This window comes from Lipotes vexillifer, unplaced genomic scaffold, assembly GCF_000442215.2.
Source record: "Lipotes vexillifer unplaced genomic scaffold, Lipotes_vexillifer_v1.1 scaffold330, whole genome shotgun sequence".
Classification (NCBI taxonomy): domain Eukaryota; kingdom Metazoa; phylum Chordata; class Mammalia; order Artiodactyla; family Lipotidae; genus Lipotes; species Lipotes vexillifer.
Genome location: NW_006775627.1, coordinates 1,194,429 through 1,220,104, shown reverse-complemented (window position 1 = coordinate 1,220,104; position 25,676 = coordinate 1,194,429). Strand labels below are relative to the sequence as shown.

At 34.8% G+C, this 25,676-nt stretch overlaps 1 protein-coding gene across 6 annotated transcripts in view; it reads left to right on the top strand.

Annotated features, from left to right (window-relative positions):
• SCN2A (sodium voltage-gated channel alpha subunit 2) overlaps nt 1–25,676 on the top strand; it is a 150,409-nt gene that overhangs the window by 119,026 nt on the left and 5,707 nt on the right. For 4 of the 6 annotated variants that reach the window (XM_007450058.1, XM_007450059.1, XM_007450060.1 and 1 more), the window contains 9 exons: nt 27–147; nt 8,459–8,613; nt 10,099–10,272; nt 13,937–14,059; nt 15,058–15,339; nt 16,631–16,684; nt 19,459–19,596; nt 19,960–20,064; nt 24,062–24,332. In XM_007450058.1, the coding sequence (XP_007450120.1) occupies nt 27–147; nt 8,459–8,613; nt 10,099–10,272; nt 13,937–14,059; nt 15,058–15,339; nt 16,631–16,684; nt 19,459–19,596; nt 19,960–20,064; nt 24,062–24,332 (1,423 nt within the window). Of the gene's footprint in view, nt 1–26; nt 148–8,458; nt 8,614–10,098; nt 10,273–13,936; nt 14,060–15,057; nt 15,340–16,630; nt 16,689–19,458; nt 19,597–19,959; nt 20,065–24,061; nt 24,333–25,676 lie in introns of all 6 variants that reach the window. The other 2 variants (XM_007450062.1, XM_007450061.1) reach the window with 2 other exon arrangements.

The window sequence follows — 25,676 nt, the reverse complement described above, 5'->3', positions numbered from 1 at the left end:
AGCTTTTCTGTGGAATTGATTTTCAGAAGCTAAATGCAACTAGTTCATCTGAAGGCAGCACTGTTGACATAGGAGCTCCCGCTGAGGGAGAACAACCCGAGGTTGAACCTGAAGAATCTCTGGAACCTGAAGCCTGTTTTACGGAAGGTGAGGAAACGATGTGTGTATGCTCATTAGACTTCTCTGATCTAGCCATCTGTTGTCTCCCTCCCGGGCTCGCTCTAATCGTCCATATCTATCCAACAACTGTTCCTTTACTTGTCTGTTCGTTGCTTTTTCTATATCAAAACAAAGATGATTTTTGAAAAGGTAAGATTTAATTTATGTAATCAGATATTCTATTTTTGTGAATCCTGTTCAACTTTAAGAAATGCTGTTAACTATCTGGGTTTTTTGGTGGCCTTCTAGAATCTTTGATAGGAGAGAAAGCCAAATCACACATCTCTCTCTTTAGCTTTAAAAAAAAAAAGAAAAAAATTTTAAATCAAAGAAGTAATTTATTGTTTACTGTTTTGTCAGGTCATAATGGGTATGAATTGATTAATGTATATTTCAAACTGTCCATGAATAACAATTACCTGTATCTGTCAAGGTCAAATATTTTTTATTAGCTCTGAATGATACTAGATTGTAGATAATGAAATGCCAAAATATACTGAGTTATATACTACAGGGCTCCATGCCATTGGAGTAATACTAAGAGGATTTTGTGAAGAAGACTAAAATTATGTTATTTGAGGTATGCATCAGTTATCTCTTGAACAATAATGTTGTGTATCAAACCACCCAAGACTTCTTATCATATAACAAAAAAACGTATATTTTTGCTCACAAGCCCATGGCTGGCTAGGTGGTTTTGCTGATCTTGGTTAGGATTAGTCGTAAGGCTGAAGTCTTAGATGAGACTGCTGCCTGACTCAGCTCCATCCACACACTGGCCCAGGCTTGTTCCCATAGCGAAAGCAAAGGAGCAGGAGAGGAAGCCTAAATGCCAAGCACTTAATCCTCCACTTACATCAGGTTTGCTTCTGTCCTGTTCACCAAAGCAGAGTCGCCAATCCAGATTCAATGTGGGAATGCGCTACATACAAGAGGCTTAAAAACTTAGTGCAATATTACAGAGTATGAAATTCCTTATATTTCTTATATAAATCACTATTGTAGGTACAGAACTTTTTCTCTAAAGCCCTAGGAATCACTTCATTCTTAACTCATTTTTTTAGTTAACAGCTATTTAACAATTCATACTATGTCTTAGACCCAGATTCAAAAGTAATTGCTTAAGCAAAAGTTTATTTTAGTAATAATAACTGTAGTAATGCTATTTAATTACAACTAATTCTAAAAGTGTTTCATTCATTTTCATTTTATTTAAGAACGTTAAAGCTGTTTTAATTTAGACTTAAGCTAACTTTAAAAATATGTGATTATACAAATGTTAGAAATCAAAATTGAGGTCAGTAGGTTCAAGGCTTTTGCAGATGATTATGTTACATACACCTATTGCTTTTGGACTTAAATGCATGGGAGAAAACAAATATTAATTGTCAATTTTTAAATTATTTCAGAGGAAGAGCTATTTGTTCAGCATATGTTATGAGGGAAGCCACTTTTCTTCACTAATTCCTCCAAAATTCTGCACACATTTCAGTGACGTTGATTATGAAAAAAATTATGACTTTACAAAACATTTAAGTGGTATATCACAAAAATAATTTCTGTAGCATTAGTTATTACTCCTTCCCAGACCATTAGCTTATTCTTAGGGTCACAATATATGCATAATAATATTTATGGTAATATCAACATTTGTCTTTTGTGAAATTTAAAAAAAGCATTTAAGTATGAAATGTCACCAACATAACATTATAGAAAACAAAAATAATACATAGACACCCACCAACCAACTTTAACAATTTGAATATTTTTGTCATATTTGCTTCAGACTTCTTATTTAAGAATAAAACAGATACAGATTTGGCCCCTTTTGTACCCTTTCAGTATCCCATTCCCTTGCTTTCCTCTCAGAAGTGAATCAGTATGCCAAATTTGGCATTTATCCTTCCCACTAATGTTGGTCTTTTTATGTTAAACAGTGTTTTTTCATCCCATATCCTCTTTAGGGGAAAAAAACCCCCTTAAATCCAGTTCCATTTAATTCATTACAACAAATATTTTCAGGGCATGTAATTCTTAATCCTTTGGGAGTCAGAAATGTGAAAAAGACCTTGCCTCAAAGAAACAAGAAATACAATGCTATTTCTTTCTTTCTTGAGAAACTAATAACATTTAAGAGGACTTCATTAAATTTTCATGAAACAAAGGATATGATCTGGCTGACATTATAAAGTAGCATCTGTTAAATATTTATGCATTAAAATATTAAACTCCTTCAAAATGAGGTTTCCATTTTTCTATTCATTGAAGGAGAGCTCTATGTCATGGTTAAAACTCTATGTCATGACTCCTCTCTCACACCCCAGCTCCCCCATATACTGTGTGCTGCCAGGTCCTGTCAACTCAGCAGTATCTTTTGATTCCTGACCACGATCACTAGCATTACCCTTGCTTTCACTTTCTTTAATGTTAAGTTGATTGAATCTCATAGACTCTGGACTCCTTTTCCATCTTCTCTCTTCTAGTCATCCACTGCCTTGTGCAGGTAAAAATCATTCTAAATCAGTATTCTTATCAGGGAAGTCTCCATAACTCCCAAATAAATCCTTCAATGTTTTCCCCATTAGATAGCACATAAAATCTAAGTTCTCTAACTGAATCATTCGGGTCCTTTAGAGATTGGCTTTAGAGTGTCTTTTCTAGTCTTGACTCCCAATTCTCTGCTTCATACAACTTCTAGACTTTTCCATCACCAAGGTTTATTAATATAACTTTTTCTGCATTCCTTTACAGCTCCATGTTCTAGACCTGATTCTTACACATCCTTCAAAGTCTAGCCCCAAGTCCACTTTTTCTGTAAAGCTCAGTATTATAAATTTATTTTTTAACATCTTTATTGGAGTATAATTGTTTTACAATGGTGTGTTAGTTTCTGCTCTAAAACAAAGTGAATCAGCTATACGTATACATATATCCCCATATCTCCTCCCTCTTGCGTCTCCCTTCCAACCTCCCTATCCCACCCCTCTAGGTGGTCACAAAGCACCAAGCTGATCTCCTTGCGCTATGCATCTTCTCCCCATTAGCTGTCTGTTTTACATTTGGTAGTGTATATATGTGCATGCCATTCTCTTACTTCATCCCAGCTAACCCTTCCCCCTCCCCATGTCCTCAAGTCTGTTCTCTACGTATGCGTCTTTATTCCTGTCCTGGCCCTAACTTCTTCAGAACTTTTAATTTTTTTAGACTATATATATATATGTTACAATACAGTATTTGTTTTTCTCTTTCTGAGTTAGTTCACTGTGTATGACAGATTCTAGGTCCATGCACCTCACTACAAATAACTCAATTTCGTTTCTTTTTATGGCTGAGTAATATTCCATTGTATATATGTGCCACATCTTCTTTACCCATTCATCTGTCGATGGGCACTTAGGTTGCTTCCATATCCTGGCTATTGTAAATAGAGATGCGATGAACATTGTGGTACATGACTTTTTTTGAATTATGGTTTTCTCTGGGTATATGCCCAGTAGTGGGATTGCCGGGTTGTATGGTAGTTCTATTTTTAGTTATTTAAGGACCCTCCATACTGTTCTCCATAGTGGCTGTATCAATTTACATTCCTACCAACAGTGCAGGAGGGTTCCCTTTTCTCCATACCCTCTCCAGAATTTATTGTTTGTAGATTTTTTGATGATGGTCATTCTGACCAGTGTGAGGTGATACCTTATTGAAGTTTTGATTTGCATTTCTCTAATGATTAATGATGTTGAGCATCCTTTCATGTGTTGGTTGGCAATCTGTATATCTTCTGTGGAGAAATGTCTATTTAGGTCTTCTGCCCATTTTTGGATTGGATTGTTTGTTTTTTTTGATACTGAGCTGTGTGAGCAGTTTATATATTTTGGAGATTAATCCTTTGTCCGTTGATTTGTTTGCAAATATCTTCTCCCATTCTGAGGGTTGTCTATTTGTCTTGTTTATGGTTTCCTTTGCTGTGCAAAAGCTTTTAAGTTTCGTTAGGTCCCATTTGTTTATTTTTGTTTTTATTTCCATTTCTCTAGGAGGTAGGTCAAAAAGGATCTTGCTGTAATTTATGTCATAGAGTGTTCTGCCTATGTTTTCCTCTAAGAGTTTGATAGTGTCTGGCCTTACATTTAGGTCTTTAATCCATTTTGATTTTATTTTTGCACATGGTGTTAGGAAGTGTTCTAATTTCATTCTTTGACATGTAGCTGTCCAGTTTTCCCAGCACCACTTATTGAAGAGGCTGTCTTTTCTCCATTGTATATTCTTGCCTCCTTTTTCAAAGGTAAGGTGACCATATGTGCATGGGTTAATTTCTGGGCTTTCTATCCTGTTCCATTTATCTATATTTCTGTTTTTTTGCTAGTACCATACTGTCTTGATTATTGTAGCTTTGTAGTATAGTTTGAAGTCAGGGAGCCTGATTCCTCCAGCTCTGTTTTTCTTTCATAAGATTGCTTTTGCTATTTGGGGTCTTTTGTGTTTCCATACAAATTGTGAAACTTTTTGTTCTAGTTCTGTGAAAAATGCCATTGGTAGTGTGATAGGGATTGCATTGAATCTGTAAATTGCTCTGGGTAGTATAGTCATTTTCACAATGTTGATTCTTCCAATCCAAGAACATGGTATATCTCACCATCTATTTGTATCATCTTTAATTTCTTTCATTGGTGTCTTATAGTTTCCTACATACAGGTCTTTTGTCTCCTTAGGTAGGTTTATTCCTAGGTATTTTATTCTTTTTGTTGCAATGGTAAATGGGAGTGTTTCCATAATTTCTCTTTCAGATTTTTCATCATTAGTGTATAGGAATGCAAGAGATTTCTGTGCATTAATTTTGTGTCCTGCTACTTTACCAAATTCCTTGATTCACTCTAGTATTTTTCTGGTAGCATGTTTAGGATTCTCTATGTATAGGATCATGTCTTCTGCAAACAGTGACAGTTTTACTTCTTCTTTTCTGCTTTGGATTCCTTTTATTTCTTTTTCATCTCTGATTGCTGTTTGAAAACTTCCAAAACTATGTTGAATAACAGTGGTGAGAGTGGGCAACCTTGTCTTGTTCCTGATCTTAGTGGAAATGGTTTCAGTTTTTCACCATTGAGAATGATGTTGGCTGTGGGTTTGTCATATATGGCCTTTATTATGTTGAGGTAAGTTCCCTCTATGCCTACTTTCTGGAGGGTTTTTATCATAAATGGGTGTTGAATTTTGTCAAAAGCTTTTTCTGCATCTATTGAGATGATCATGTGGCTTTTCTCCTTCAATTTGTTAATATGGTTTATCACATTGATTGATTAGTGTATATTGAAGAATCCTTGCATTCCTGGGATAAACCCCACTTGATCATGTTGTATGATCCTTTTAATATGCTGTTGGAGTCTGTTTGCTAGTATTTTGTTGAGGATTTTTGCATCTATATTCACCAGTGGTATTGGCCTGTAGTTTTCTTTCTTTGTGACATCATTATCTGGTTTTGGAATCAGGGTGATGGTGGCCTCGTAGAATGTGTTTGGGAGTGTTCCTCCCTCTGCTATATTTTGGAAGAGTTTGAGAAGGATAGGTGTTAGCTCTTCACTTAATGTTTGGTAGAATTCGCCTGTGAAGCCATCTGGTCCTGGGTTTTTGTTTGTTGGAAGATTTTTAATCACGGTTTCAATTTCAGTGCTTGTGATTTGTCTGTTCATATTTTCTGCTTCTTCCTGCTTCAGTCTCAGAATGTTGTGCTCTTCTAAGAATTTGTCCATTTCTTCCAGGTTGTCCATTTTATTGGCATATAGTTGCTTGTAGTAATCTCTCATGATCCTTTGTATTTCTGCAGTGTCAGTTGTTACTTCTTCTTTTTCATTTCTAATTCTATTGAGTCTTCTCCATTTTTTTCTTGATGATTCTGGCTAATGGTTTGCCGATTTTGTTTATCTTCTCAAGGAACCATCCTTGAGTTTTATTGATCTTTGTTATCGTTTCCTTCATTTCTTTTTCATTTATTTCTGATCTGATCTTTACGATTTCTTTCCTTCTGCTCACTTTGGGGTTTTTTGTTCTTATTTGTCTAATTGCTTTAGGTGTAAGTTTAGGTTGTTTATTTGAGATTTTTCTTGTATCTTGAGGTAGGATCATATTGCTATAAACTTCCTCTTAGAACTGCTTTTGCTGCATCCCATAGATTTTGGGCCGTCGTGTTTTCATTGTGATTTGTTTCTAGGTATTTTTTTATTTCCTCTTTGATTTCTTCAGTGATCTCTTGGTTATTTAGTAGCATATTGTTTAGCCTCCATGTGTTTGTATTTTTTACAGATTTTTTCCAGTGACTGATATGTAGTCTCATAGCGTTGTGGTCAGAAAAGATACTTGATAAGATTTCAATTTTCTTAAATTTACCAAGGCTTGATTTGTGACCCAAGATATGATCTATCCTGGAGAATGTTCCATGAGCACTTGAGAAGAAAGTGTATTCTGTTGATTTTTGATGGAATGTCCTATAAATATCAATTAAGTCCATCTTGTTTAATGTATCATTTAAAGCTTGTGTTTCTATATTTATTTTTATTTTTCACGATCTGTCCATTGGTGAAAGAGGGGTGTTAAAGTCCCTTACTATTATTGTGTTACTGTCAATCTCCCCTTTTATGGCTGTTAGCATTTGCCTTGTGTATTGAGGTTGTCCTGTGTTGGGTGCATAAATATTTACAATTGTTGTATCTTCTTATTGGATTGATCCATTGATCATTATGTAGTGTCCTTTTTTGTCTCTTGTAGTTGTCTTTATTTTAAAGTCTATTTTGTCTTATATGAGAATTGCTACTCCAGCTTTCTTTTGGTTTCCATTTGCATTGAATATCTTTTTCCATCCCCTCACTTTCAGTCTGTATGTGTCCCTAGGTCTGAAGTGGGTCTCTTGTAGGCAGCAGATATACAGGTTTTGTTTTTGTATCCATTCAGCCAGTCTTTGTCTTTTGGTTGGAGCATTTAATCCTTTTACATTTAAGGTAGTTATCAATATGTATGTTCCTATTACCATTTTCTTAATTGTTTTGGGTTTGTTATTGTTATCCTTCTCTTGTGTTTCCTGCCTAGAGAAGTTTCTTTAGCATTTGTTGTAAAGCTGGCTTGGTGGTGCTGAATTCTCTTAGCTTTTGCTTGTCTCTAATGGTTTTAATTTCCCCGTCGAATCTGAATGATATCCTTGCTGGGTAGAGTAATCTTGGTTGTAGGTTTCTCCTTTTCATCACTTTCAGTATGTCCTGCCACTCCCTTATGGCTTGCAGAGTTTCTGCTGAAAGATCAGCTGTTAACCTTATGGGGATTCCCTTGTAAAAAATATGGAACACTTCATGAATTTGCCATCATCCTTGTGCAGGGGTCATACTAATCTTCTCTGTATCATTCCAGTGTTTTATATGTGCTGCCAAAGTGAGCGCAGTATTAGAAATTAATCTGCTGGTGAACTCTCACAATACCTATTTTGCTTTCTATAACTGTAATATCTGTGGACAAATCTCCCCTACTCAAAATGCACATTCTTTTTAGAACAAGGCTGTGTTTCACACATTCTAGTTTTATAATTTGTCCAATATAATTCCTTGAATAAACAGTTATTCAATAAATATTTGTTGACAAGCCTTTGATATAGTAGACTGCAAAGGTGTCTATTACATTATTGCTGATAATAGCTAGAGTTAAAGAAACATAAATATTCAATAATAGGTGGTGTGATGAATTGGGAGACTGGGATTGACTTATGTACACTAATATGTACAAAATGGATAACTAATAAGAACCTACTGTATAAAAAAATAAATTAAATAAAATACAAAAAAATATTCAATAATAGTGGAATCTTTATATAAATTTTGTTTATGTCTGGTAATCTTATTTAGAAAAGCGTGTGAAACCTTTCAAAATTCTATTTACTTGTAACAAAAAGGGAAATGTTTATATTATAACATTAAGTTAACTAATTAGAAATCAAATATATATAAAGTCTGTATATGAGTGGAATCATACTCATAGGATAAGGATAGGATGGAAATATCAACTTTTGATGATTTTACTTCTTTCTGTTGTTCTATAATATGTTTTTATAATGCAATATAAATCATTATAATAGTCCATTAAACACTAAAAAATAGTTGTTGAATGAATGAGTAAAAAAAGTATAGATGATTTCTATTTCTACAAGTGAAAGCCATATTAAAAACTAGTTATTTACAATATATCAGGTAATAATGTAGATGAATTTTACACCAACACAAATATACATAATCAAAGAGTAATTTTTTTCTTCATTTACTTTGACATATTTTAGACTGTGTGCGGAAGTTTAAGTGTTGTCAGATAAGCATAGAAGAAGGCAAAGGGAAACTCTGGTGGAACTTGAGAAAAACTTGCTATAAGATAGTGGAGCATAACTGGTTTGAAACCTTCATTGTCTTCATGATTCTACTCAGCAGTGGGGCACTGGTAGGTGAAATATGATTTGCTCTTTTACTTTTATCTGAAATCCTTCACCTTTCCCCTTAATGAACCTCCTCTTACATGTTTTTACAGCAAGGTGTTTGTGAATATGAGAGACATTGTATGACATTTTTAGCACACTACTTAAGTAGCAATTTTCATTGTTCTGGAATAGGCCTCAGATGGAATCAAATTTAGATCAGTATGATTTTTTGTGAATATTTAAGAGAGGATCTTTCTTTTAGTCATCAGAACCAGTCCCTGTTAAGAATGAGTATGTAGACATTATATGGGATTATCAGCTAAATATCAAACTGTTTAACATCAGCTCCATTGCTACATAAAACCCACCTGTCTTGTTCATGCTGATTCACTAGTGCCAATCACATTGAATGGCAAATAGTAAACTAACTTAATTACCAATGAGTAGCAAAGTGAAAGCATTACAAATTTATTTTATATCTGATTTCATTCCACAGAATAGTCAATTTGGTCAAAATATTGATTAATATAATGAAAGCAGTGTGTCCCATTTTCCATTTGGTAATGTAAATGTGGTTACATTTCTTTTATTTGTTTATTTTTCTATTAGTTGCTAGTGTTTGGTGAGTTGATTTTAGTAGGAGGGTCATGGCATTATATCTGGAGGCCTCAAAGCCCACCTCTGATTTGATTAAGGATCCTGCAGCCAGGATTACACCCAGTCGGAGATCACCAAAGTGCACCAACATGCACAGAGGCTGGCTTCTGAGGGGCTTCTAGCTTCAGCTATAGATAGAGTTGAAAAGCATTTAGGCCCTTGTATTGAGCCCCACTTACAAGCCCAGATCCCCCTTTTCTCCAAAAAAAATTAAATTTTCCTTTCTCCTTGATCCAGACCACCAGGTTACCCTGATAGTTTTTCTTGTAAGAGGACTGAATTAGATAAATGCTCTTTTCATTCTAGACGGCCTAGGGACTCCTGCAAATGAATTCCCCCTCCCTTTCCAAAGAGCTCTGCAAAATAATGGCAAAGAGTGGTTCTAGATATACACCACACACATGCCCAGATTGAGCAAGAGAGATAGAGGAGAAAGCTAGAGATCATAATCCATTCCCCTTTCCCAGGCTAAGGGGGCTCCTTGCCTTACATTGGCATCGCTGAAGGGCTACAGTCCACAACTCTGCACTGAACAAAGCAGATCTGCTTGCAGATTATTTTCTACCTCCTGCTGTAGAGAGAAGCAGCTGGCAGTGTCTCAAAAATTTTAAGCTCTTTTGGGGTATCCTGATACCAAAATTTAAAAATTATTTGAATTAATTGGTTGATAAAAGCTCAGTCAACAGTCATTTGCATATAGATAACTATAAAGCAAAGTGCAGCTTTGGGAAGCACAAAGTGTTCCACCCTTAAGCACCTGAGAAGAGGCTTGCAACATGTTTTTCTCTAATAAAATACCAATTAGAGACAGTTTATGAAAATGAAATTCACTGAAGCTTTTTCACTTACAGGCCTTTGAAGATATATATATTGAACAGCGAAAAACCATTAAGACCATGTTAGAATATGCTGACAAAGTTTTCACTTATATATTCATCCTGGAAATGCTTCTCAAGTGGGTTGCATACGGCTTTCAAGTGTATTTTACCAATGCCTGGTGCTGGCTAGATTTCCTGATTGTCGATGTGAGTATTCTGCACATTCTTGTTTCATTCTGTTGGCATGTGAATGATATGTGCTAGCAATGGTGCCTGGCACATAAAAGGCACTCAGTAAGTACTGCATGGCCCCAAATATAAATGATGGTTCCCATCTTCCCAATAAGAAAATGCCCCAGAACAATATTTTTGCTGGTTTAAATGTATATACTTTCAGAGATGAAACAGTCAAATGGAACTTATTGTATGTATTGATTTAGTTTAAATTAATATTTAAGATTCCAAGTTATACAAAATAATATATTAACATAGAAGTTTTGCTTTCATCACTCTCACATTTCATACAATAACTGTATTTAAATTCTTCAAGGGCATCTTTGATGTTACTATATTCATCATCACCAGAGCCTGTTGCAAAGTGTTTGTCCCACAGGTGGATTACTAATTCCAAAAAAATTTGAAAGTCCAAATAGCAAGAGACACTTCTTGATTTGTATGATGGTAGAAACAGATTGGCTATGGACCAATTATTTAAAAGTTTTGTGAAACCACGATGGTGTTGAAAATAAAGATGCAGTATCAGAATATGAAGCTTTAAAAATATGAATATGAGGTTATTCCCTGATTTTTGAGGGAAAATTCTGAGGAAGATCTCACCGTTTTTAATGCATATAATATCTTAACTAAAAAAAAAAATTTAAATCACTTTCATTTAGTTTTGGAGATTTACTTCTTAAATGCCTTTTAAATTAATAGTCCATTTTGAAAGACTAGAAAGGAACTTAAAGGCCTTTTGTCTAGAAAAGACTAGGTGAGCCAGTGAGAATAGGGGACAGGGAACCTGGGGGGAGGGGACGGGTGATGCTCAGAGCTAAGGGAGGAGGAGGGCTCTGGAATTTTCAGGAAAGCACAATGTGTTAAGTCGTGTACTTTAAAGATAATATTCTGTTGATTATAATAATTCCTTGGCAATTAAAGATGTATTTTGAAATATAAAATTTACATATGATGCTAGCAAAGAAAAAAATGGACGCTTTCATGGAGAAAATTATTTTTTACAACTTCAGGTGAAAAATATATCAACTTTTAATTTAGTAGGAGTTTTCTAATCACCAAACAGAGGAAAAAATTTGTAAGAGACAAAGAGAATTCTTTGAATTTAAGAGACAAAAATATCTTTTTTCCCTTGAATCTGCCTAAAGCAAATCTATTCTTAAATAACATATAGAGCTACATGAAGAATTATATCAAAATTTACTGGCAATGAAATAAGACAATAACTAATACTTAAAACCACATATGTGTGGACATTACAAATAAAGGAAAAGTATACCAAGACAGTACCAGTTATTTTATTTGTATAATGAGATTATGGATGATACTTTTCTTTATTTTCTGTATGTGGTTATGATTTTTAATAAAAATATCTGGCATTTAATATATCTATGGGATAATAAAGGCATTAAGTCAACACTACCTAAATATGAAGGAATTCTTAAGAGAAATCTAGTTGAAGTCTATAAGCTGCTACTCATATTACCTACTCATATTACCTAGCATATCCTGATATTTACCTTCTTAGATTTAAGAAAACTATTGATAATGTATTAAACTAATCGGTACTTTGCTTTATGTCAAATATATTTATTTATTTTGTTATGGAAGAGACAAATATGAATGCCATTTTTCTGGGCCTATGGGAGCTTACAGACAACTAGTGAGGACAGATAGTACACAGAGAGAAGATGACATCTATATTAAAAGTGCCGTCTGCTTCACTGAGGAAGGAGCAAATGCTTCATGAGGCCAGTGCAGTGTGAGCTGGCTTTTGAGGGATGACATGTCAGCAGGTACAGATGAGGGGAAGGACACCAAAGCCTTAAAGACACTGATGCATGCCAAGCAGGGCTTATTCACAAAACAAGTGAGGGAAAGCATTCTGTAATTGGATGATAAGGTAAGAAAGGTAAGTTGGAGAAGAGGTTGAAGGACCTGAGATGCCATACAAAGAGATTTAGATTTATGATTTAGTAATGAAGCCGCTAAAGAATTGTCTATGGAAACTGGCAAGAAAAGCTCGCCATTTCAGGGAGAGAAATTTGGTGGAGGTGTCAGTGATGGAATAGAAGGAGATTACTATTTACAGGCCAAAGACCAATAAAGATCAAAAAGAGAAGAGGGGGCTTCCCAGGTGGCGCAGTGGTTGAGAGTCCGCCTGCCGATGCAGGGGACACGGGTTCGCGCCCCGGTCCGATCCCTCAGACCTCCCAAAAGGGGAGAAACCCCCCCCCGTACATAAAAAAAAAAAAAAAAAAAAGAAAAAAAAAAAGAGAGAAGAGGGTCTACAGGTATCTCCTTTTCATATTCAGCTACACAAGACATGTAAATTTGAATATTTTACTACTTCTTTAGCCAATAAATACTGCCCCGGTTCAGAATTTTTTTTCTTATGTCTAACTTTTATCTTTCCTCCTTTAATTTATGCCTATCTCTTTTTCATTTTGTCTTTAGAGAAGATAAAGCACTGTAGGTCCTCTTGTTTTATATGTAGAAGATCTTCACAACAAATGATAATTCAGTGACTGTTTTTCAGTTATCTGTGAAGAGGAGACTTACAAAGCTCAGAAGTTTAGATTTTAGGAAAAATATAAAAACCACCTCAGAAATTTTTATAGATTAATTTTTTCTAAATTTAAAGGTTTTTCTATCTCAGAGGACATGTGCAAAATTAGTTCGATTTAGTCAAGTTTTGTAAAAATTTTCTCTGTGCTTCACTTATTTTTCTTAAAAAATGTATTTTTTAAATATACACTAACACCATATTCTTAAAACCTATATTACACATCTGTTTTCATTTTTCTACTTTTGAAATTCAGGTGCACTTTAGGAGAAAATATATTTTTTTAGTTTATATAGCTTTAATGAGTTTTCTATGTATTTTCAAAGGAAATCAGACATTTCTGTGCCACCTATGGCAGTTGTTCTTTTCCTTTTTAGCTGAGATTTTAGAACTTCTATCCACTGCATTAGTCATCTGTGTAAATGACTAAAGAAAACATTTTTCTGACAATTTCTAATTAGTTATACTAAAATCTCAACTTTTTTTTACTGAATTATTTTAATTTTCCCTAATTAATGATCTTATGCCCTCACACTGACATTTACAGGAAGATTAAGCCACTGTTTAGAAACCTAGATCTTTCTGAATGTGTTTATATTCAGAGTCAATAGTGGTTTGCGTAGTTTACTTGCATACTTGTACTAAGTTTTAATTTCTCTTTCAGGTCTGCTCAGTAATATGAGGAATGATAAAGTTTTACAGATCTATAGATGACAATTTCATTTCGGTGTCATTCTTTTTCTTGCTTTCCATTTAATTTTAAAAAATTTTCTTGTCAAGAATCTTGAAAAAAAAAACACATATAGCTTCTTCTTTTTCATAAGTTTATAGCAGTGGTTTTCAAAGTGTGGCTCACAGGCCAGTATCATTAGCCTCACCTGGGAACTCGAAGAAATGCAAATCCTCAGGCCCCACCTCAAACCTTGGCCAGCGATTTGTGTTTACAGCAAGCTCTCCAGGTGATTCTGATACTCAAGTTTGAGAACTACTGGTTTATTACATAGAGCAAGGTTGAATTGTATAAGCATTTTTGTTTGTAAATGAGAAAACTGTGTTGCTTTTTCTGTATAGGTCTCATTGGTTAGCTTAACTGCAAATGCTTTGGGTTACTCAGAACTTGGTGCCATCAAATCCCTCAGAACACTAAGAGCTCTGAGGCCATTGAGAGCCTTATCCCGGTTTGAAGGAATGAGGGTAAGACCAAATGCTTTAGAATTTGTTGGAATTAGAATTGAGAACAAACTGTTGCTTTGAACCTTAGACATGACAAATCCATGCTGAATTTGTGTCCTCTACATTCAGACTCACATAACCAATCAATCAGTAATATTTGTCAGACATCCATAAACTTGACATTGTTGGAGGCACTCACAGAACATAATGCCTGAATGGTTGCTACTAATTAGAAACAATTAGATTGCTTCTAACTAGATTTTTTCACTCTGTGGGAAATTTCTAGCATGTTGTGTAGGCTTCTGATGTGAGTCAAGATTAGTTATGTTCCTTCCACTTATAAACGTGCATGAAATCCCACTCATTGTAATTTGAAACCACCACATCGTTCCTCATCATTTTTCTTCCCTGTTCCATATGATGTATTTTGAGCCTTTTAAAGTTCAAATCTGGCCTTTTAGCTTTCAAACGAAGGCTGAGATGGCTAAAAAGTAGGTCAGCTGTGGAAATCTAACACTCATTTAGAAAGGTGGTACAAAAGAACTCAGAGGAATTTGTGCTGCCATTTGTCATCCCCTGGGGCACAAAACCTGAGACCACATACCCTCAGCACTGAGGAAATGGTGATGCCCTGTCTCCATACATTTAGCTATTCAAAAAAGAACTTTTAGATACTTTTTTTGTGATATTTTAAAATAGTTACTTAGGACTTTCTCTGAATGTTGCAAAAACAACCAGAAACAGATGATGTGTGTAGGTGTGTGTGCTCCTATGTTTGTATGCACATGATTGCATAGAAAGGAATGGCTAGCTCTTAAATTCTTTTCACTTCACCTATTTAAAATCTACTGTTTTTGCAGTAGCTCTTTTAATTGTTTAAAAAGAGAATCAAACTTTCAGTACTAGAATGATTTTCATATTTTCTATATCAAGTTTGCATATATAATGACCTAAATTCCTAGTTCTTCCATAGATCTGACTCTCTTTTCACTTCTTTTTTCATCTCATTTCTGTGCCAGGTTGTTGTCAATGCTCTTTTAGGAGCCATTCCATCCATAATGAATGTACTTCTGGTTTGTCTGATCTTTTGGTTAATATTCAGTATCATGGGAGTGAATCTCTTTGCTGGCAAGTTTTATCACTGTATTAACTACACCACTGGAGAAATGTTTGATGTCAGCGTGGTCAACAACTACAGTGAGTGTAAGGCCCTCATAGAGAGCAACCAAACTGCCCGGTGGAAGAACGTGAAAGTCAATTTTGATAATGTGGGACTCGGGTATCTTTCTCTACTTCAAGTAGTAAGTAACCACCTTATTATTCACTGTGATGTATTATGAAAAGGAGTCCAAAATTATTCTTTCTCAGCGTTTGCAAATACATACTTCCTCAAGCCCATCTGCCTAGATTCTTCCTCAGTCATGGCCGAACTGTCTTTTCTGCGCCATGTTGAAAACTGGACAGCTCTACAAAGTTTATAGTCTTTCAGACTAAGCCTTAGGTTCCCAGCACAGGTCTTTGTTACTGAGATTTCTGTGTAGGTTCCTACTGTTTTCCCCCATCTCTAATCTGAGCAAAGTAGAGGCAGTGGCCTGAGGGTGGGGTTGGAAAGGTGGTGGGGAGACGGGTGGTAGATTTCTGTCATCCTCAGGTACCAGACAGTCTCTAAACCCTCGCCAAGTCTCCACCCGCCCAACCTTCACCAACACAGTAACCAAATGTACCCTCACACAAACTCTACCTTGATTCCCCTCTTTCTTCCTGCTGCTTGAATGCTTTCAGATAGGGAGATTGCTCTCTTGCAAATGAAAACCTTCCTATCAAGTCTACTATGTCTGCTATAATTTCATAAAAATCCATTCAACTTCTCAACTGACCACTCTAAGTCATGTCCACATGCTCCCTGAGATGATCCACCTACACAGTACCCAACACTAGGTAAATATTGCAGGGTCCTAAGGAACTGAAAAAAAATGTACAAGACTTGTCTTCAGGATTACTATGCCCACACAAACACACAAAGCCAAAATATTTTTAAAAGTAAATTGCAATTAAATATAATGTTTGCTTCAGATTATATTGCTGCTTCTTATAGAATAACTGCCTCAAAATAGTATATTTAGCAATACTGAGGAGAGTTTCAAGAACAAACCATCATGATTGATGGTTGGTGATAATACCACTTAGAAAGGGATGAGCAGAAAAGAAAGCATTAAGATCAAACAACACAGCATATTTTTTCATTTGTCTGAAGGTAGTACTATATACGTGAAATTATTTCATGTTATATTCTTTAGATACAGCAGAGTCAAAAGTTATTGATAATTGCTTTTATGGTAGCATATTGTTGTAATCCATCATGATTTCATTATAGATGTTAAAGTTGCATAAAAAGATGTTATAGAGGAATACAGAGGGAGAGTTTTCAATGCATATGTTGTAAAACTTTGCCCAAAGAGTTTAAATATTAATTCAAAACTATTTTATATACCTGTTTTGAATGAATCTTGGTCAGTCAATCTGATATTTAATCTCTTTTCTAGAATTATAATTTGTGAGGGAAAAAATTAAATGATGTGACCTTTTTTACAGGCCACATTTAAGGGATGGATGGATATCATGTATGCAGCTGTTGATTCACGAAATGTAAGTCTGTTTAGAGAGAAAATTGTTTAATTTGATCCAGTGAATATTTCTGCAGTGTTGTTATTTAGTGATATTGTCAATAAAATGAAATCATAGGTAAATTTGTAGATTACATCTATATTAGAAAAATAAAACATCAACCTTATATTACACTTTCCAAAATTTGATTTAAATGTATTTCTCTACTCACTGTGAATCTTTTAACATATCTTTCCTAGTATCTAGCATGGTACCTGGCACTTAAAAATTTGTTGACTCTACTTGTAAAATGAGACATCTTATTTTTGGTTCTGATAGTTCTGGCCATGAATTAAAAGCCTGCACAGGCACTTTCTTCATCTGTCACAGATTTCTTCCAGCTTTTGATCTTTCCTCTGATAGGAAGGATCTGACTAATGGTGAAAAAAGCAAACAGAAAACAAAATAAACATATAAAAAAATCCTAATGGTGTTTCTCTCTGGGAAGTGAGATTTTTGTGGTAGAAAAAGGGGCTTTCATAATCTACCTTATACACATCAGCACTTTTGAAATTTTTTGTATAATCTCCATTAATTTCTCACTAACAATAAGGGAGGAAATCACATTTTGAAAAACAGATTGGCTTGATATATTGCCAGAGTATAGTAATTAAGCTCAAAATATTATATCCCTAACACCAAAAACCAGGTGGTAACTTAGAAAGAATTCCTGATATATTTTTCACCTTATTTAAAAAAAAAAGAAAAGAATGAGAGCGCTTGACACCTTACATTGTATCTATTACTATCAGGAATCCAAGTTATGGGTTTTTTTGAATAATAGTTACAATTTATTACGTATTACCACTCACAGTGCTGGCTTTCTTACATTATCTCATTTTCTGCAGTGGTTTCCTACCTATTTGATTAATTCATTTAAAATTCTCTCCACCTTTCTTATCAATAACCTACATGACACACAACTTGCTTTCAGTTTCTTCCTTAATAACCTAGCATACACTATCTGCTATGTAACCCCTCAGCATTCAAGCACTTCACAAAAGATGGAGTCCAATTGGCCACTATAATTATGACACGTTATTCACTCTTACTCTCATTAGTTAATAGAGAAATGCAAATTTAAGCCAAAATTAGATATTACCTACAAACCTTCCTGATTGGCAATATTAAAAAGTTTGACAATACCAAGTGCTGCTAAGAATAAACAGCAGCAAGAACTCTAGTATGCTGGTTGGGGGGAAATGGATAAATATTCCTTTAAAAAAGTTGAGCATTACCAACATTATTCATTAAAGTTCAAGATATTCTTTAACCCCACAATTCCATTTTTAGCAATATATTCTATAGAAACGTGTGTACATATATAGGAGAATCTATGTATAAGAATGAGCATAACTTTTTTTGCATTAGTGAAAAACTGGAAACAACTCAAAAGTAGTAGAAATAGGTGAATATTAAACAGTATTGAAAATGACATATGAATCCAGTATACATAATAATGCAGATGAATCTTAAAATGTAACTGTTATAACAAATGTGTCTACTAGACAAAATGTAGACACAACTAACCTTATTGTTCAAGAATGCATACTTAGGTTCTAACTCTAGAGAAAAAGCAAGGAAATAATTACTGTAAAAGTCAGGATAATGATTACCTCTAGCAGGGATGGTAGAATTTATGTTTGGGAAGGATACACCAAGGGTTTCTGACATCTTGGGTTGTAAAGTTCACTTTAAAAGAGTTTATTACATCTAACACTTATGTACTGTGCACTTTTGTGTTTGCACTGTATTTAATTTTAAGACATTTAAAAATATTTTATATCACTGTCCACTACACACATGCATAAATAAAATAGAAGTCTTATCAAATAATAGGCAGTTTTACAATATTTCCAATATTTTCTATTTTACCCTATTTCATTAGAAAAAAAATTCCATGTTGGCCATTACCTCTAAATTGATTTCATGACACAATGGGTCATTACCTGCATTCATTGTCACCTGTGACTAGTTAATTGAGTTGGTTAGAACAATGTTCTGTGAGACCTGAACTACAGATTACAGCCAAAGCTTAAACCAACCATCATACTTTTTTCATCAGAACTGTGCTGGATGAGAGAGGGCATCATTGTTACAAAAACAATGCCTAAGGCCTGCTGAATAGGATGAATTAATAGACTCATTTTCAGGATGGAAAGATCCTACTGATGTACCTATGTCCACACATACAGTAATAATTCTAGTCTATCAACAGAAATATGTAATAGAAGTCAAACCTTTACTCTTAACCTATTAGTATTGACCAGGTGCTGTTCTAACACCTCTCATATACAATAGTAACATTTAACCTTCCCGACTACCATATGAGGAGTAGGTTCTATATTTTTCCATTTTACAGATGAAGAAGCTGAGTCAGAGGGGGTAAAATTTGAAAGTTTTTAACATAGAATAGTGTGACTGCAACACCTCTTCTGTAGGAAGAGGAAATCCTCACTTTGCATGCCCCATTGGGGTCTTGAAACTGCATTGAAAGTGCATTCATAATCTAGGCATTTATTGGGTGAAATTAATTTTAATTATTCAGACTTTTCTATGAGTTGTTTCATTTTCTCAAGTCAGTGTACCTTATTAGAGACTCTTCAGTAGGTGTTAGATTTGATGTTTCATAAAATCTGTTTAATTATTTTAAATTTCCAGTGATAGAGACATGCTTTGAGAATCAAAAATTCACTGATGTCTTTTTTATGAAACATGGAGTAGGTCTAATAGTTATCATTTTTCATATTTTGTAGGTAGAATTACAACCCAAGTATGAAGACAATCTGTACATGTATCTTTATTTTGTCATCTTTATTATTTTTGGTTCATTCTTTACTCTGAATCTTTTCATTGGTGTCATCATAGATAACTTCAACCAACAGAAAAAGAAGATAAGTATACTAAAACTTCATCTTTGCTCTAAAATGTGAACTAAACATATCACAGTTTCCTTTTGGCTCCAAATGCAGTCAACAAAAATAAAGAATATAAAATTCAGAAATTGTTTTGAGAGACTTAATCATCTATGAGTTTTTAAGTGATTGATAATTCAGATAGCATGTACTGATGTTTCCAGTATAGAAATCTGACTAATATGGCATAATTTATGCATTGAATATATGCATCTCTAAAATATGTATATTAATTAGTAGCATTAGAATAGAATGTGGAGCCATTCTTCACACAATTACTAAGATGAATTTTGTAGCTAGCAAAGAACGTGATTTTTACAAGTTTTTCTTTCATTTCTTTACTTTGGAGGTCAAGACATTTTTATGACAGAAGAACAGAAGAAATACTACAATGCAATGAAAAAACTGGGTTCAAAGAAACCACAAAAACCCATACCTCGACCTGCTGTAAGAATAACATACTTTCATCATCAATAAAAGCTATGCTATCTATCACTTTTACAGCCCAAATTGCTAGATACTAATTTTTGTGCATTTGCAAAACAAAGTTTTTGCCTTAGCAATGTGACTAGCTAGCCTAAATAGCCTAAGTATTTGTAATTTATATATACATACTATGTAGAAATTATGTAATATATTTTATATACAGACATAAAATACATATTAATAGTAATGTTCAGACTTATATGCCAATATTATTCCATAGGATTGATGTCATTGAGGAGCTTCTAATAATGCAGAGTAGAAAACATATTCATATATACATAGTGTGGGAATATTGAATGTTCTCAGAGTGCAGTGGGGACCACTTGGGATAATTGGTACCTCTTGGATATGCCCCATATTCTGTCCAACTCTGCAGATTGAATGGAATCATTAATGGAAAAAGTCACAGGTCTTGTTTTTTCCTGGTTTTTAAGAAAAATCTATTTCCTCCTAGCATCTTGCCCCTAAATCAGATGACATCATTCTTTAAGACTTTTTATGGCTATTCCAATTGTATATTTGCCAATGGCTACTGGCTCTGTTTGGTTGCTGCAAGGAATTGTTGTCAGGAGAGTTCCTGAGTTTTTCTATGTTTCAGAAGTCCTCCCCCAAGGTATACATGGTACAAGGCAATCCAGCGTTCCCAAGGAATCATGACTCTATGACTCCATTAGTGACGATGTAAAACTGGCCAAGCTAAAACTGGCCATGCCCATGTTTTGTTTGTAAGTTAGCCAAAAGCTCAAAGAAAGTGGATAGTTATATTGGACAAAACATTAGGAATGGACAATTTGAGCCTACTATTTGAGAAATAATACAACTTGAATGGATGGGGAGTAAAGCAGAGTAATGCCCTATATAAGAAAACATATACTCCAAAGCCATGGAAATAAATATTGCAGTGGAGAATAGTGATATATTTGAAATAGTGAGTAGTAAACACAAGGTTTTCTGGGTGAAATGAGTCAAGGTTACCACTATGAGTCTGAAGAAATCGATCTTAATTAAGCCAAATGAAAATATAATATAGTTAAGTGAACAGCATAGTAATGTGAAGAAAAAGAATTTTAGAGACTGTCATGAGAAGATGTTAGAGACAAAATAATGCTGGGCCTTGGACAAGAAGATGAACGCTTATATACAAGAAGATGAGTCCACAATATGGGGTCATGCCAAGAGGACTGGGACATAGGAAATAAATGAGCCAACAAGAAGGCTCAGTGGGATGAGGCAGCTATAAAATATAGGAAAAGAGGACATGTAGATAATGAAAAATGTAAAACAGTTAATGTTTTGTGAAATTACTGATTGCACTAACATAAAGTCTTATAAAGGCATTTGGAAAAATTAGGTCTTATGAATATGAGACAAAGATTTTAGAGTTGTCATTGTCAGACATAATTCAGTTGAGCTCTGAAGCTTAGATTCATTTTTGAAAGGTAATTAGAATATATATTTAAAAAAGAAGACCCAAAAAGTGCTGAGCATGAAGCCTTGGGCACTTCACCATTATAGGAAGAGGCAAATCAGTGAAGGAGTGAGATTTATCAATAGGCAACATATATATGTAGATAAGTGATTGAGAAAGAAATTTTTAAATGGCTGTTTAATTACATCAAATGACATAGAGTTACCTGGACAGGGACAGGGATGCACAGGAAACGATCAGTGCACTTAACTAGACTATTATTGGCAAAAATTTGGCAAATTAAGAAATGATTTGGTAAAATCCATTCTTTCAGTCATTCATTAACAATGTACTATGCTAAACATTTGGATTTAAATACTGAACAATAAAGAGTCTATTTGGTAATCAAATAGTCACCCCAACAAATATAGAAATATCCAAGAAGGAAAGATCCATTTGGCTATGAGAGCTGATAAGAAAGAGGGGACTGATGAATCAGGGAAGTTAGGGAAGGCTTCACTGAAGCATGAGCTGAGGCATGGAGAAGAATGAGGAAGCATCAGTAGGCAATGTGGGAAGAGAAGAGGAATATATATGTGAAGTCCCCGAGGTAGGAAAGCCAGTGAGCTGGGGTGCAGAGGGTGAGGGTTCATTTGGGACATGGGGAGAATGAAGAGGTTAGGATGGTCCACACTTTTCTGGGCTTCATAGGCCATGTTCAAGAGTAGTCTTTGTCCTTAGAGCAGTGGGAAGCCATTGAAGGGGACCTGGTCCGTTTGGGTTTTGTGAATATCACTCAACCAGCACTGACAGAGGCAGTATGTGCATTGTAGACTCGTTTTGGAAGTATTTCAGAGATGATAGGTAGAGTGGTGTGGAGATGAATGAAATGGATGGATTTGAAAGCTATCACAGGAATGAAATTAAAAGGTTTATTAATTGAATATGAGAGGTGAAGAAGGAAGCAACAAAGATGACTTATGAGTTTCTGCCTCACACAACTGGATGAATAGTGGTGTCATGCAGAATATGAAGTAGGGACATGAATGGAGAAGAAAATTGGGGATGCTGGTTTACAGAATTTTACAATCAAAAAGGAAGTCTGAAAGAGAATGAATGTTTAGAAGTAGTAGTAAAATAAAGTTTCTAAAGATTGAGAGATTAGGTTCAGAGCAAAGCAGGAGTTCTGGAGAAGAAGAGATTGAAGAGAAAGGGAATAAATATAGAATAAAGTTGTGCAGGATGTGGCTCAAGAACAGTGTAGTCTAGGTTAGAGAGCAAAAGGGACTGAGTCCTCCAATGAATTTGGAGTAATATATAAAAAGGTAGGTGTGGGAGACAAGATAATATGAAATGAAAAAGGAAGTAGAAGAGTTTCTTTACACCAGTTGACTTTGGTGTTCTCAAACAAGAAGAATAGAGGGCAAGAGAAAGGGAAATTTCTGAGAAGTTTGAAATTATCCTGGGACTAAGTGAGGGACAAAGGACTGCTAATCATTGTCAAGGGCCAAGGCAAAGTGAGAGAACATAAATCTTTGGTGAACAAGGCCTCCAAGGTTATATAGCTTCCTCCAGACTATGAGCGTAGAGGTAACAGAACATCTGTAGGTCTAGTTGAGAAGGTAGAGGACAACCTAGCAGAGGTAAGCCAAGGCCCAAGCTCTAGAGTGCCTCAATACCAAGCAGATAGGGGCAAAAAGGAAGAAAATAGGGTCCAATGGGCTTAAATGGTTTACAAGATGAGGACTTAATTTCATAAACAAGACGTAAGGCCAGTTAGTGCTTGGAATAAGGTCCAAATTGAATAGGGCAGAGTTTGAACATTTGAATTGTGAACTGTAATTTTTTAAAGATAATTTTATTCTTATAGAAGAATTACCTCACACAATCCTCACCCTACTTTCCTTTATTTTAACCTCTTACATAACCATAGATTGGTTAGCAAAACTAAGAGATTAATCTTGCTGTAATACCATAAAATAAAATGTAGAATTTAACTGGATTTCACCAACTATTCCACTAATGTCCTTTTTCTTGAACTATAATTCTAAAAACATCTTCTCAACTGAACCTTGAGGTAGAATTAAGGTAGAATTTAAGGTGGGTGTGTGTGGATTGATGAGGGGGGAAGAGGGGGGGGGGGGGAAATGACAGAAAAAGCAAGAGAAGTATTTATTCATTAGTTCTTCAAAGTTAATTTTGATGCTCACCCCCAACACAGGCAATAACAAAGACTCATTATAGTGGCAAATATTTGCTAACTGTCCATTGTACACATGGTGATATTCTGGGCACTGAGAACTTAACAGGTGGTTCTTAACATAAAATCAGTTTATAAAATCTGGTATCATGAACAGTATAAATAAAACAAATACATTTGGAAAGAGTTGGATATTCCAATATACACATTTTCTTCCAAGTGTAAAACAAACATAGAGTGTTTTTTAATAAAAGCTACATTTTCATATTGCTATATTAAAATCAGATAAGTTGAACTTGATTTTTTTTTTTTTCAGTTTCTAAGTGAACTTTACATACTCTTTGTTTCAGAACAAATTTCAAGGGATGGTCTTTGATTTTGTAACCAAACAAGTCTTTGATATCAGCATCATGATCCTCATCTGCCTCAACATGGTCACCATGATGGTAGAAACTGATGACCAGAGTCAAGAAATGACAAACATTCTGTACTGGATTAATCTGGTGTTTATTGTTCTGTTCACTGGAGAATGTGTGCTGAAACTAATCTCTCTTCGTTATTACTATTTCACCATCGGATGGAATATTTTTGATTTTGTGGTGGTCATTCTCTCCATTGTAGGTAAGAAGAGCTGCGTTTACTCAGTTAAGGAATTTAGTAGTGAAAATTTCTGTTTTAAAGCTTTAAAGTTTTTTTTGCTAATCTTACTCATTCACCCCGAAATTTCAAATAAAAGTCTAATTATTAGTCCATTCTCAGCTTGTCATTTCTCTAATTGCATGCTGTGTATGAAATGATGTATAAAAAAAAGAATTTATATTCTTCAGGTTTCATTTATCATCTTGTCTCATTTCAGAAGAAAATAACTGCAACTTTAGCATGATACTCCTGTACTCAGTCATACTCCTGTAGTATAGACAAGTATTGTTTTGAATAAACAATTCACACACACGTACACATATAAATCCTTACAAGTAGTCAAATAGTCCATAAATATTTGTCCTTGATAATTGGAATATCACGTTGTGTGTTTATATATATTCACACTCATACAAGCTTCATGTTATCTTTGGGTTCAGATAGTTTTCTATGGTGTGTAATATTCTTTTTCACAAGTACATATTTTGTTCAAAAATTCAAAGCAAATTCATTTCATCAATACATATTAAGTGTTTGTGTGTAGGACATTAAATCAGGTGCTAGAAGTAAGGTTCTGCTTGTTTGAGGAAAGAGAACATATACATAGAGAGACAAATAGTATTCCACTATTTATACACTTATGCTGGTTAAATAGAAAGACAAGGTAGCATTCCATTTGATCCTGATGACTGTGATATGCAGGATAATACAGTGATTAAGGGATGAGACTCCTGGGTCATACAGACCTGACCGAGCGCTTCCCTATTTTCACTACTTACCAGCTCTGTGACCTATGGCAAGTACCTCACCTTTCCAATCCTTAGTTTTCCAAGGAACATTTTTGTGAAGTGGTGTTATGAAGATTAAATGAGATTATGAAAGTAAATGCACTTAGCACTGTGCCTAGCACAAAGAAAAGACTTAGTAAATGTAAGCCTAACAACGACAACAAAAATAGCTATTATCATCATTTAGCATTGCATAAAATCATTGCCAGGATTCAGTCCCAAGTATGTATGTCTTGAAAGCCTGGATTGTCTCCAGTATGTTGTGCTGCCGCCTCCCAAATAAGATGGATCAAAACCATCTCAGAAGAATAAGAGCTCTCATATTCCTGATCCAAAAATCATATGCTTTATACATTAAATCTTATGCAAACACTAGAACTAGTATTTAAGAAACATAAATTTCTTGGGCTTCCCTGGTGGCACAGTGGTTGAGAGTCCGCCTGCCGATGCAGGGGAGGCGGGTTCGTGTCCAGGTCCGGGAAGATCCCACATGCCGCGGAGTTTTCTAAGTGAACTTTACATACTCTTTGTTTCAGAA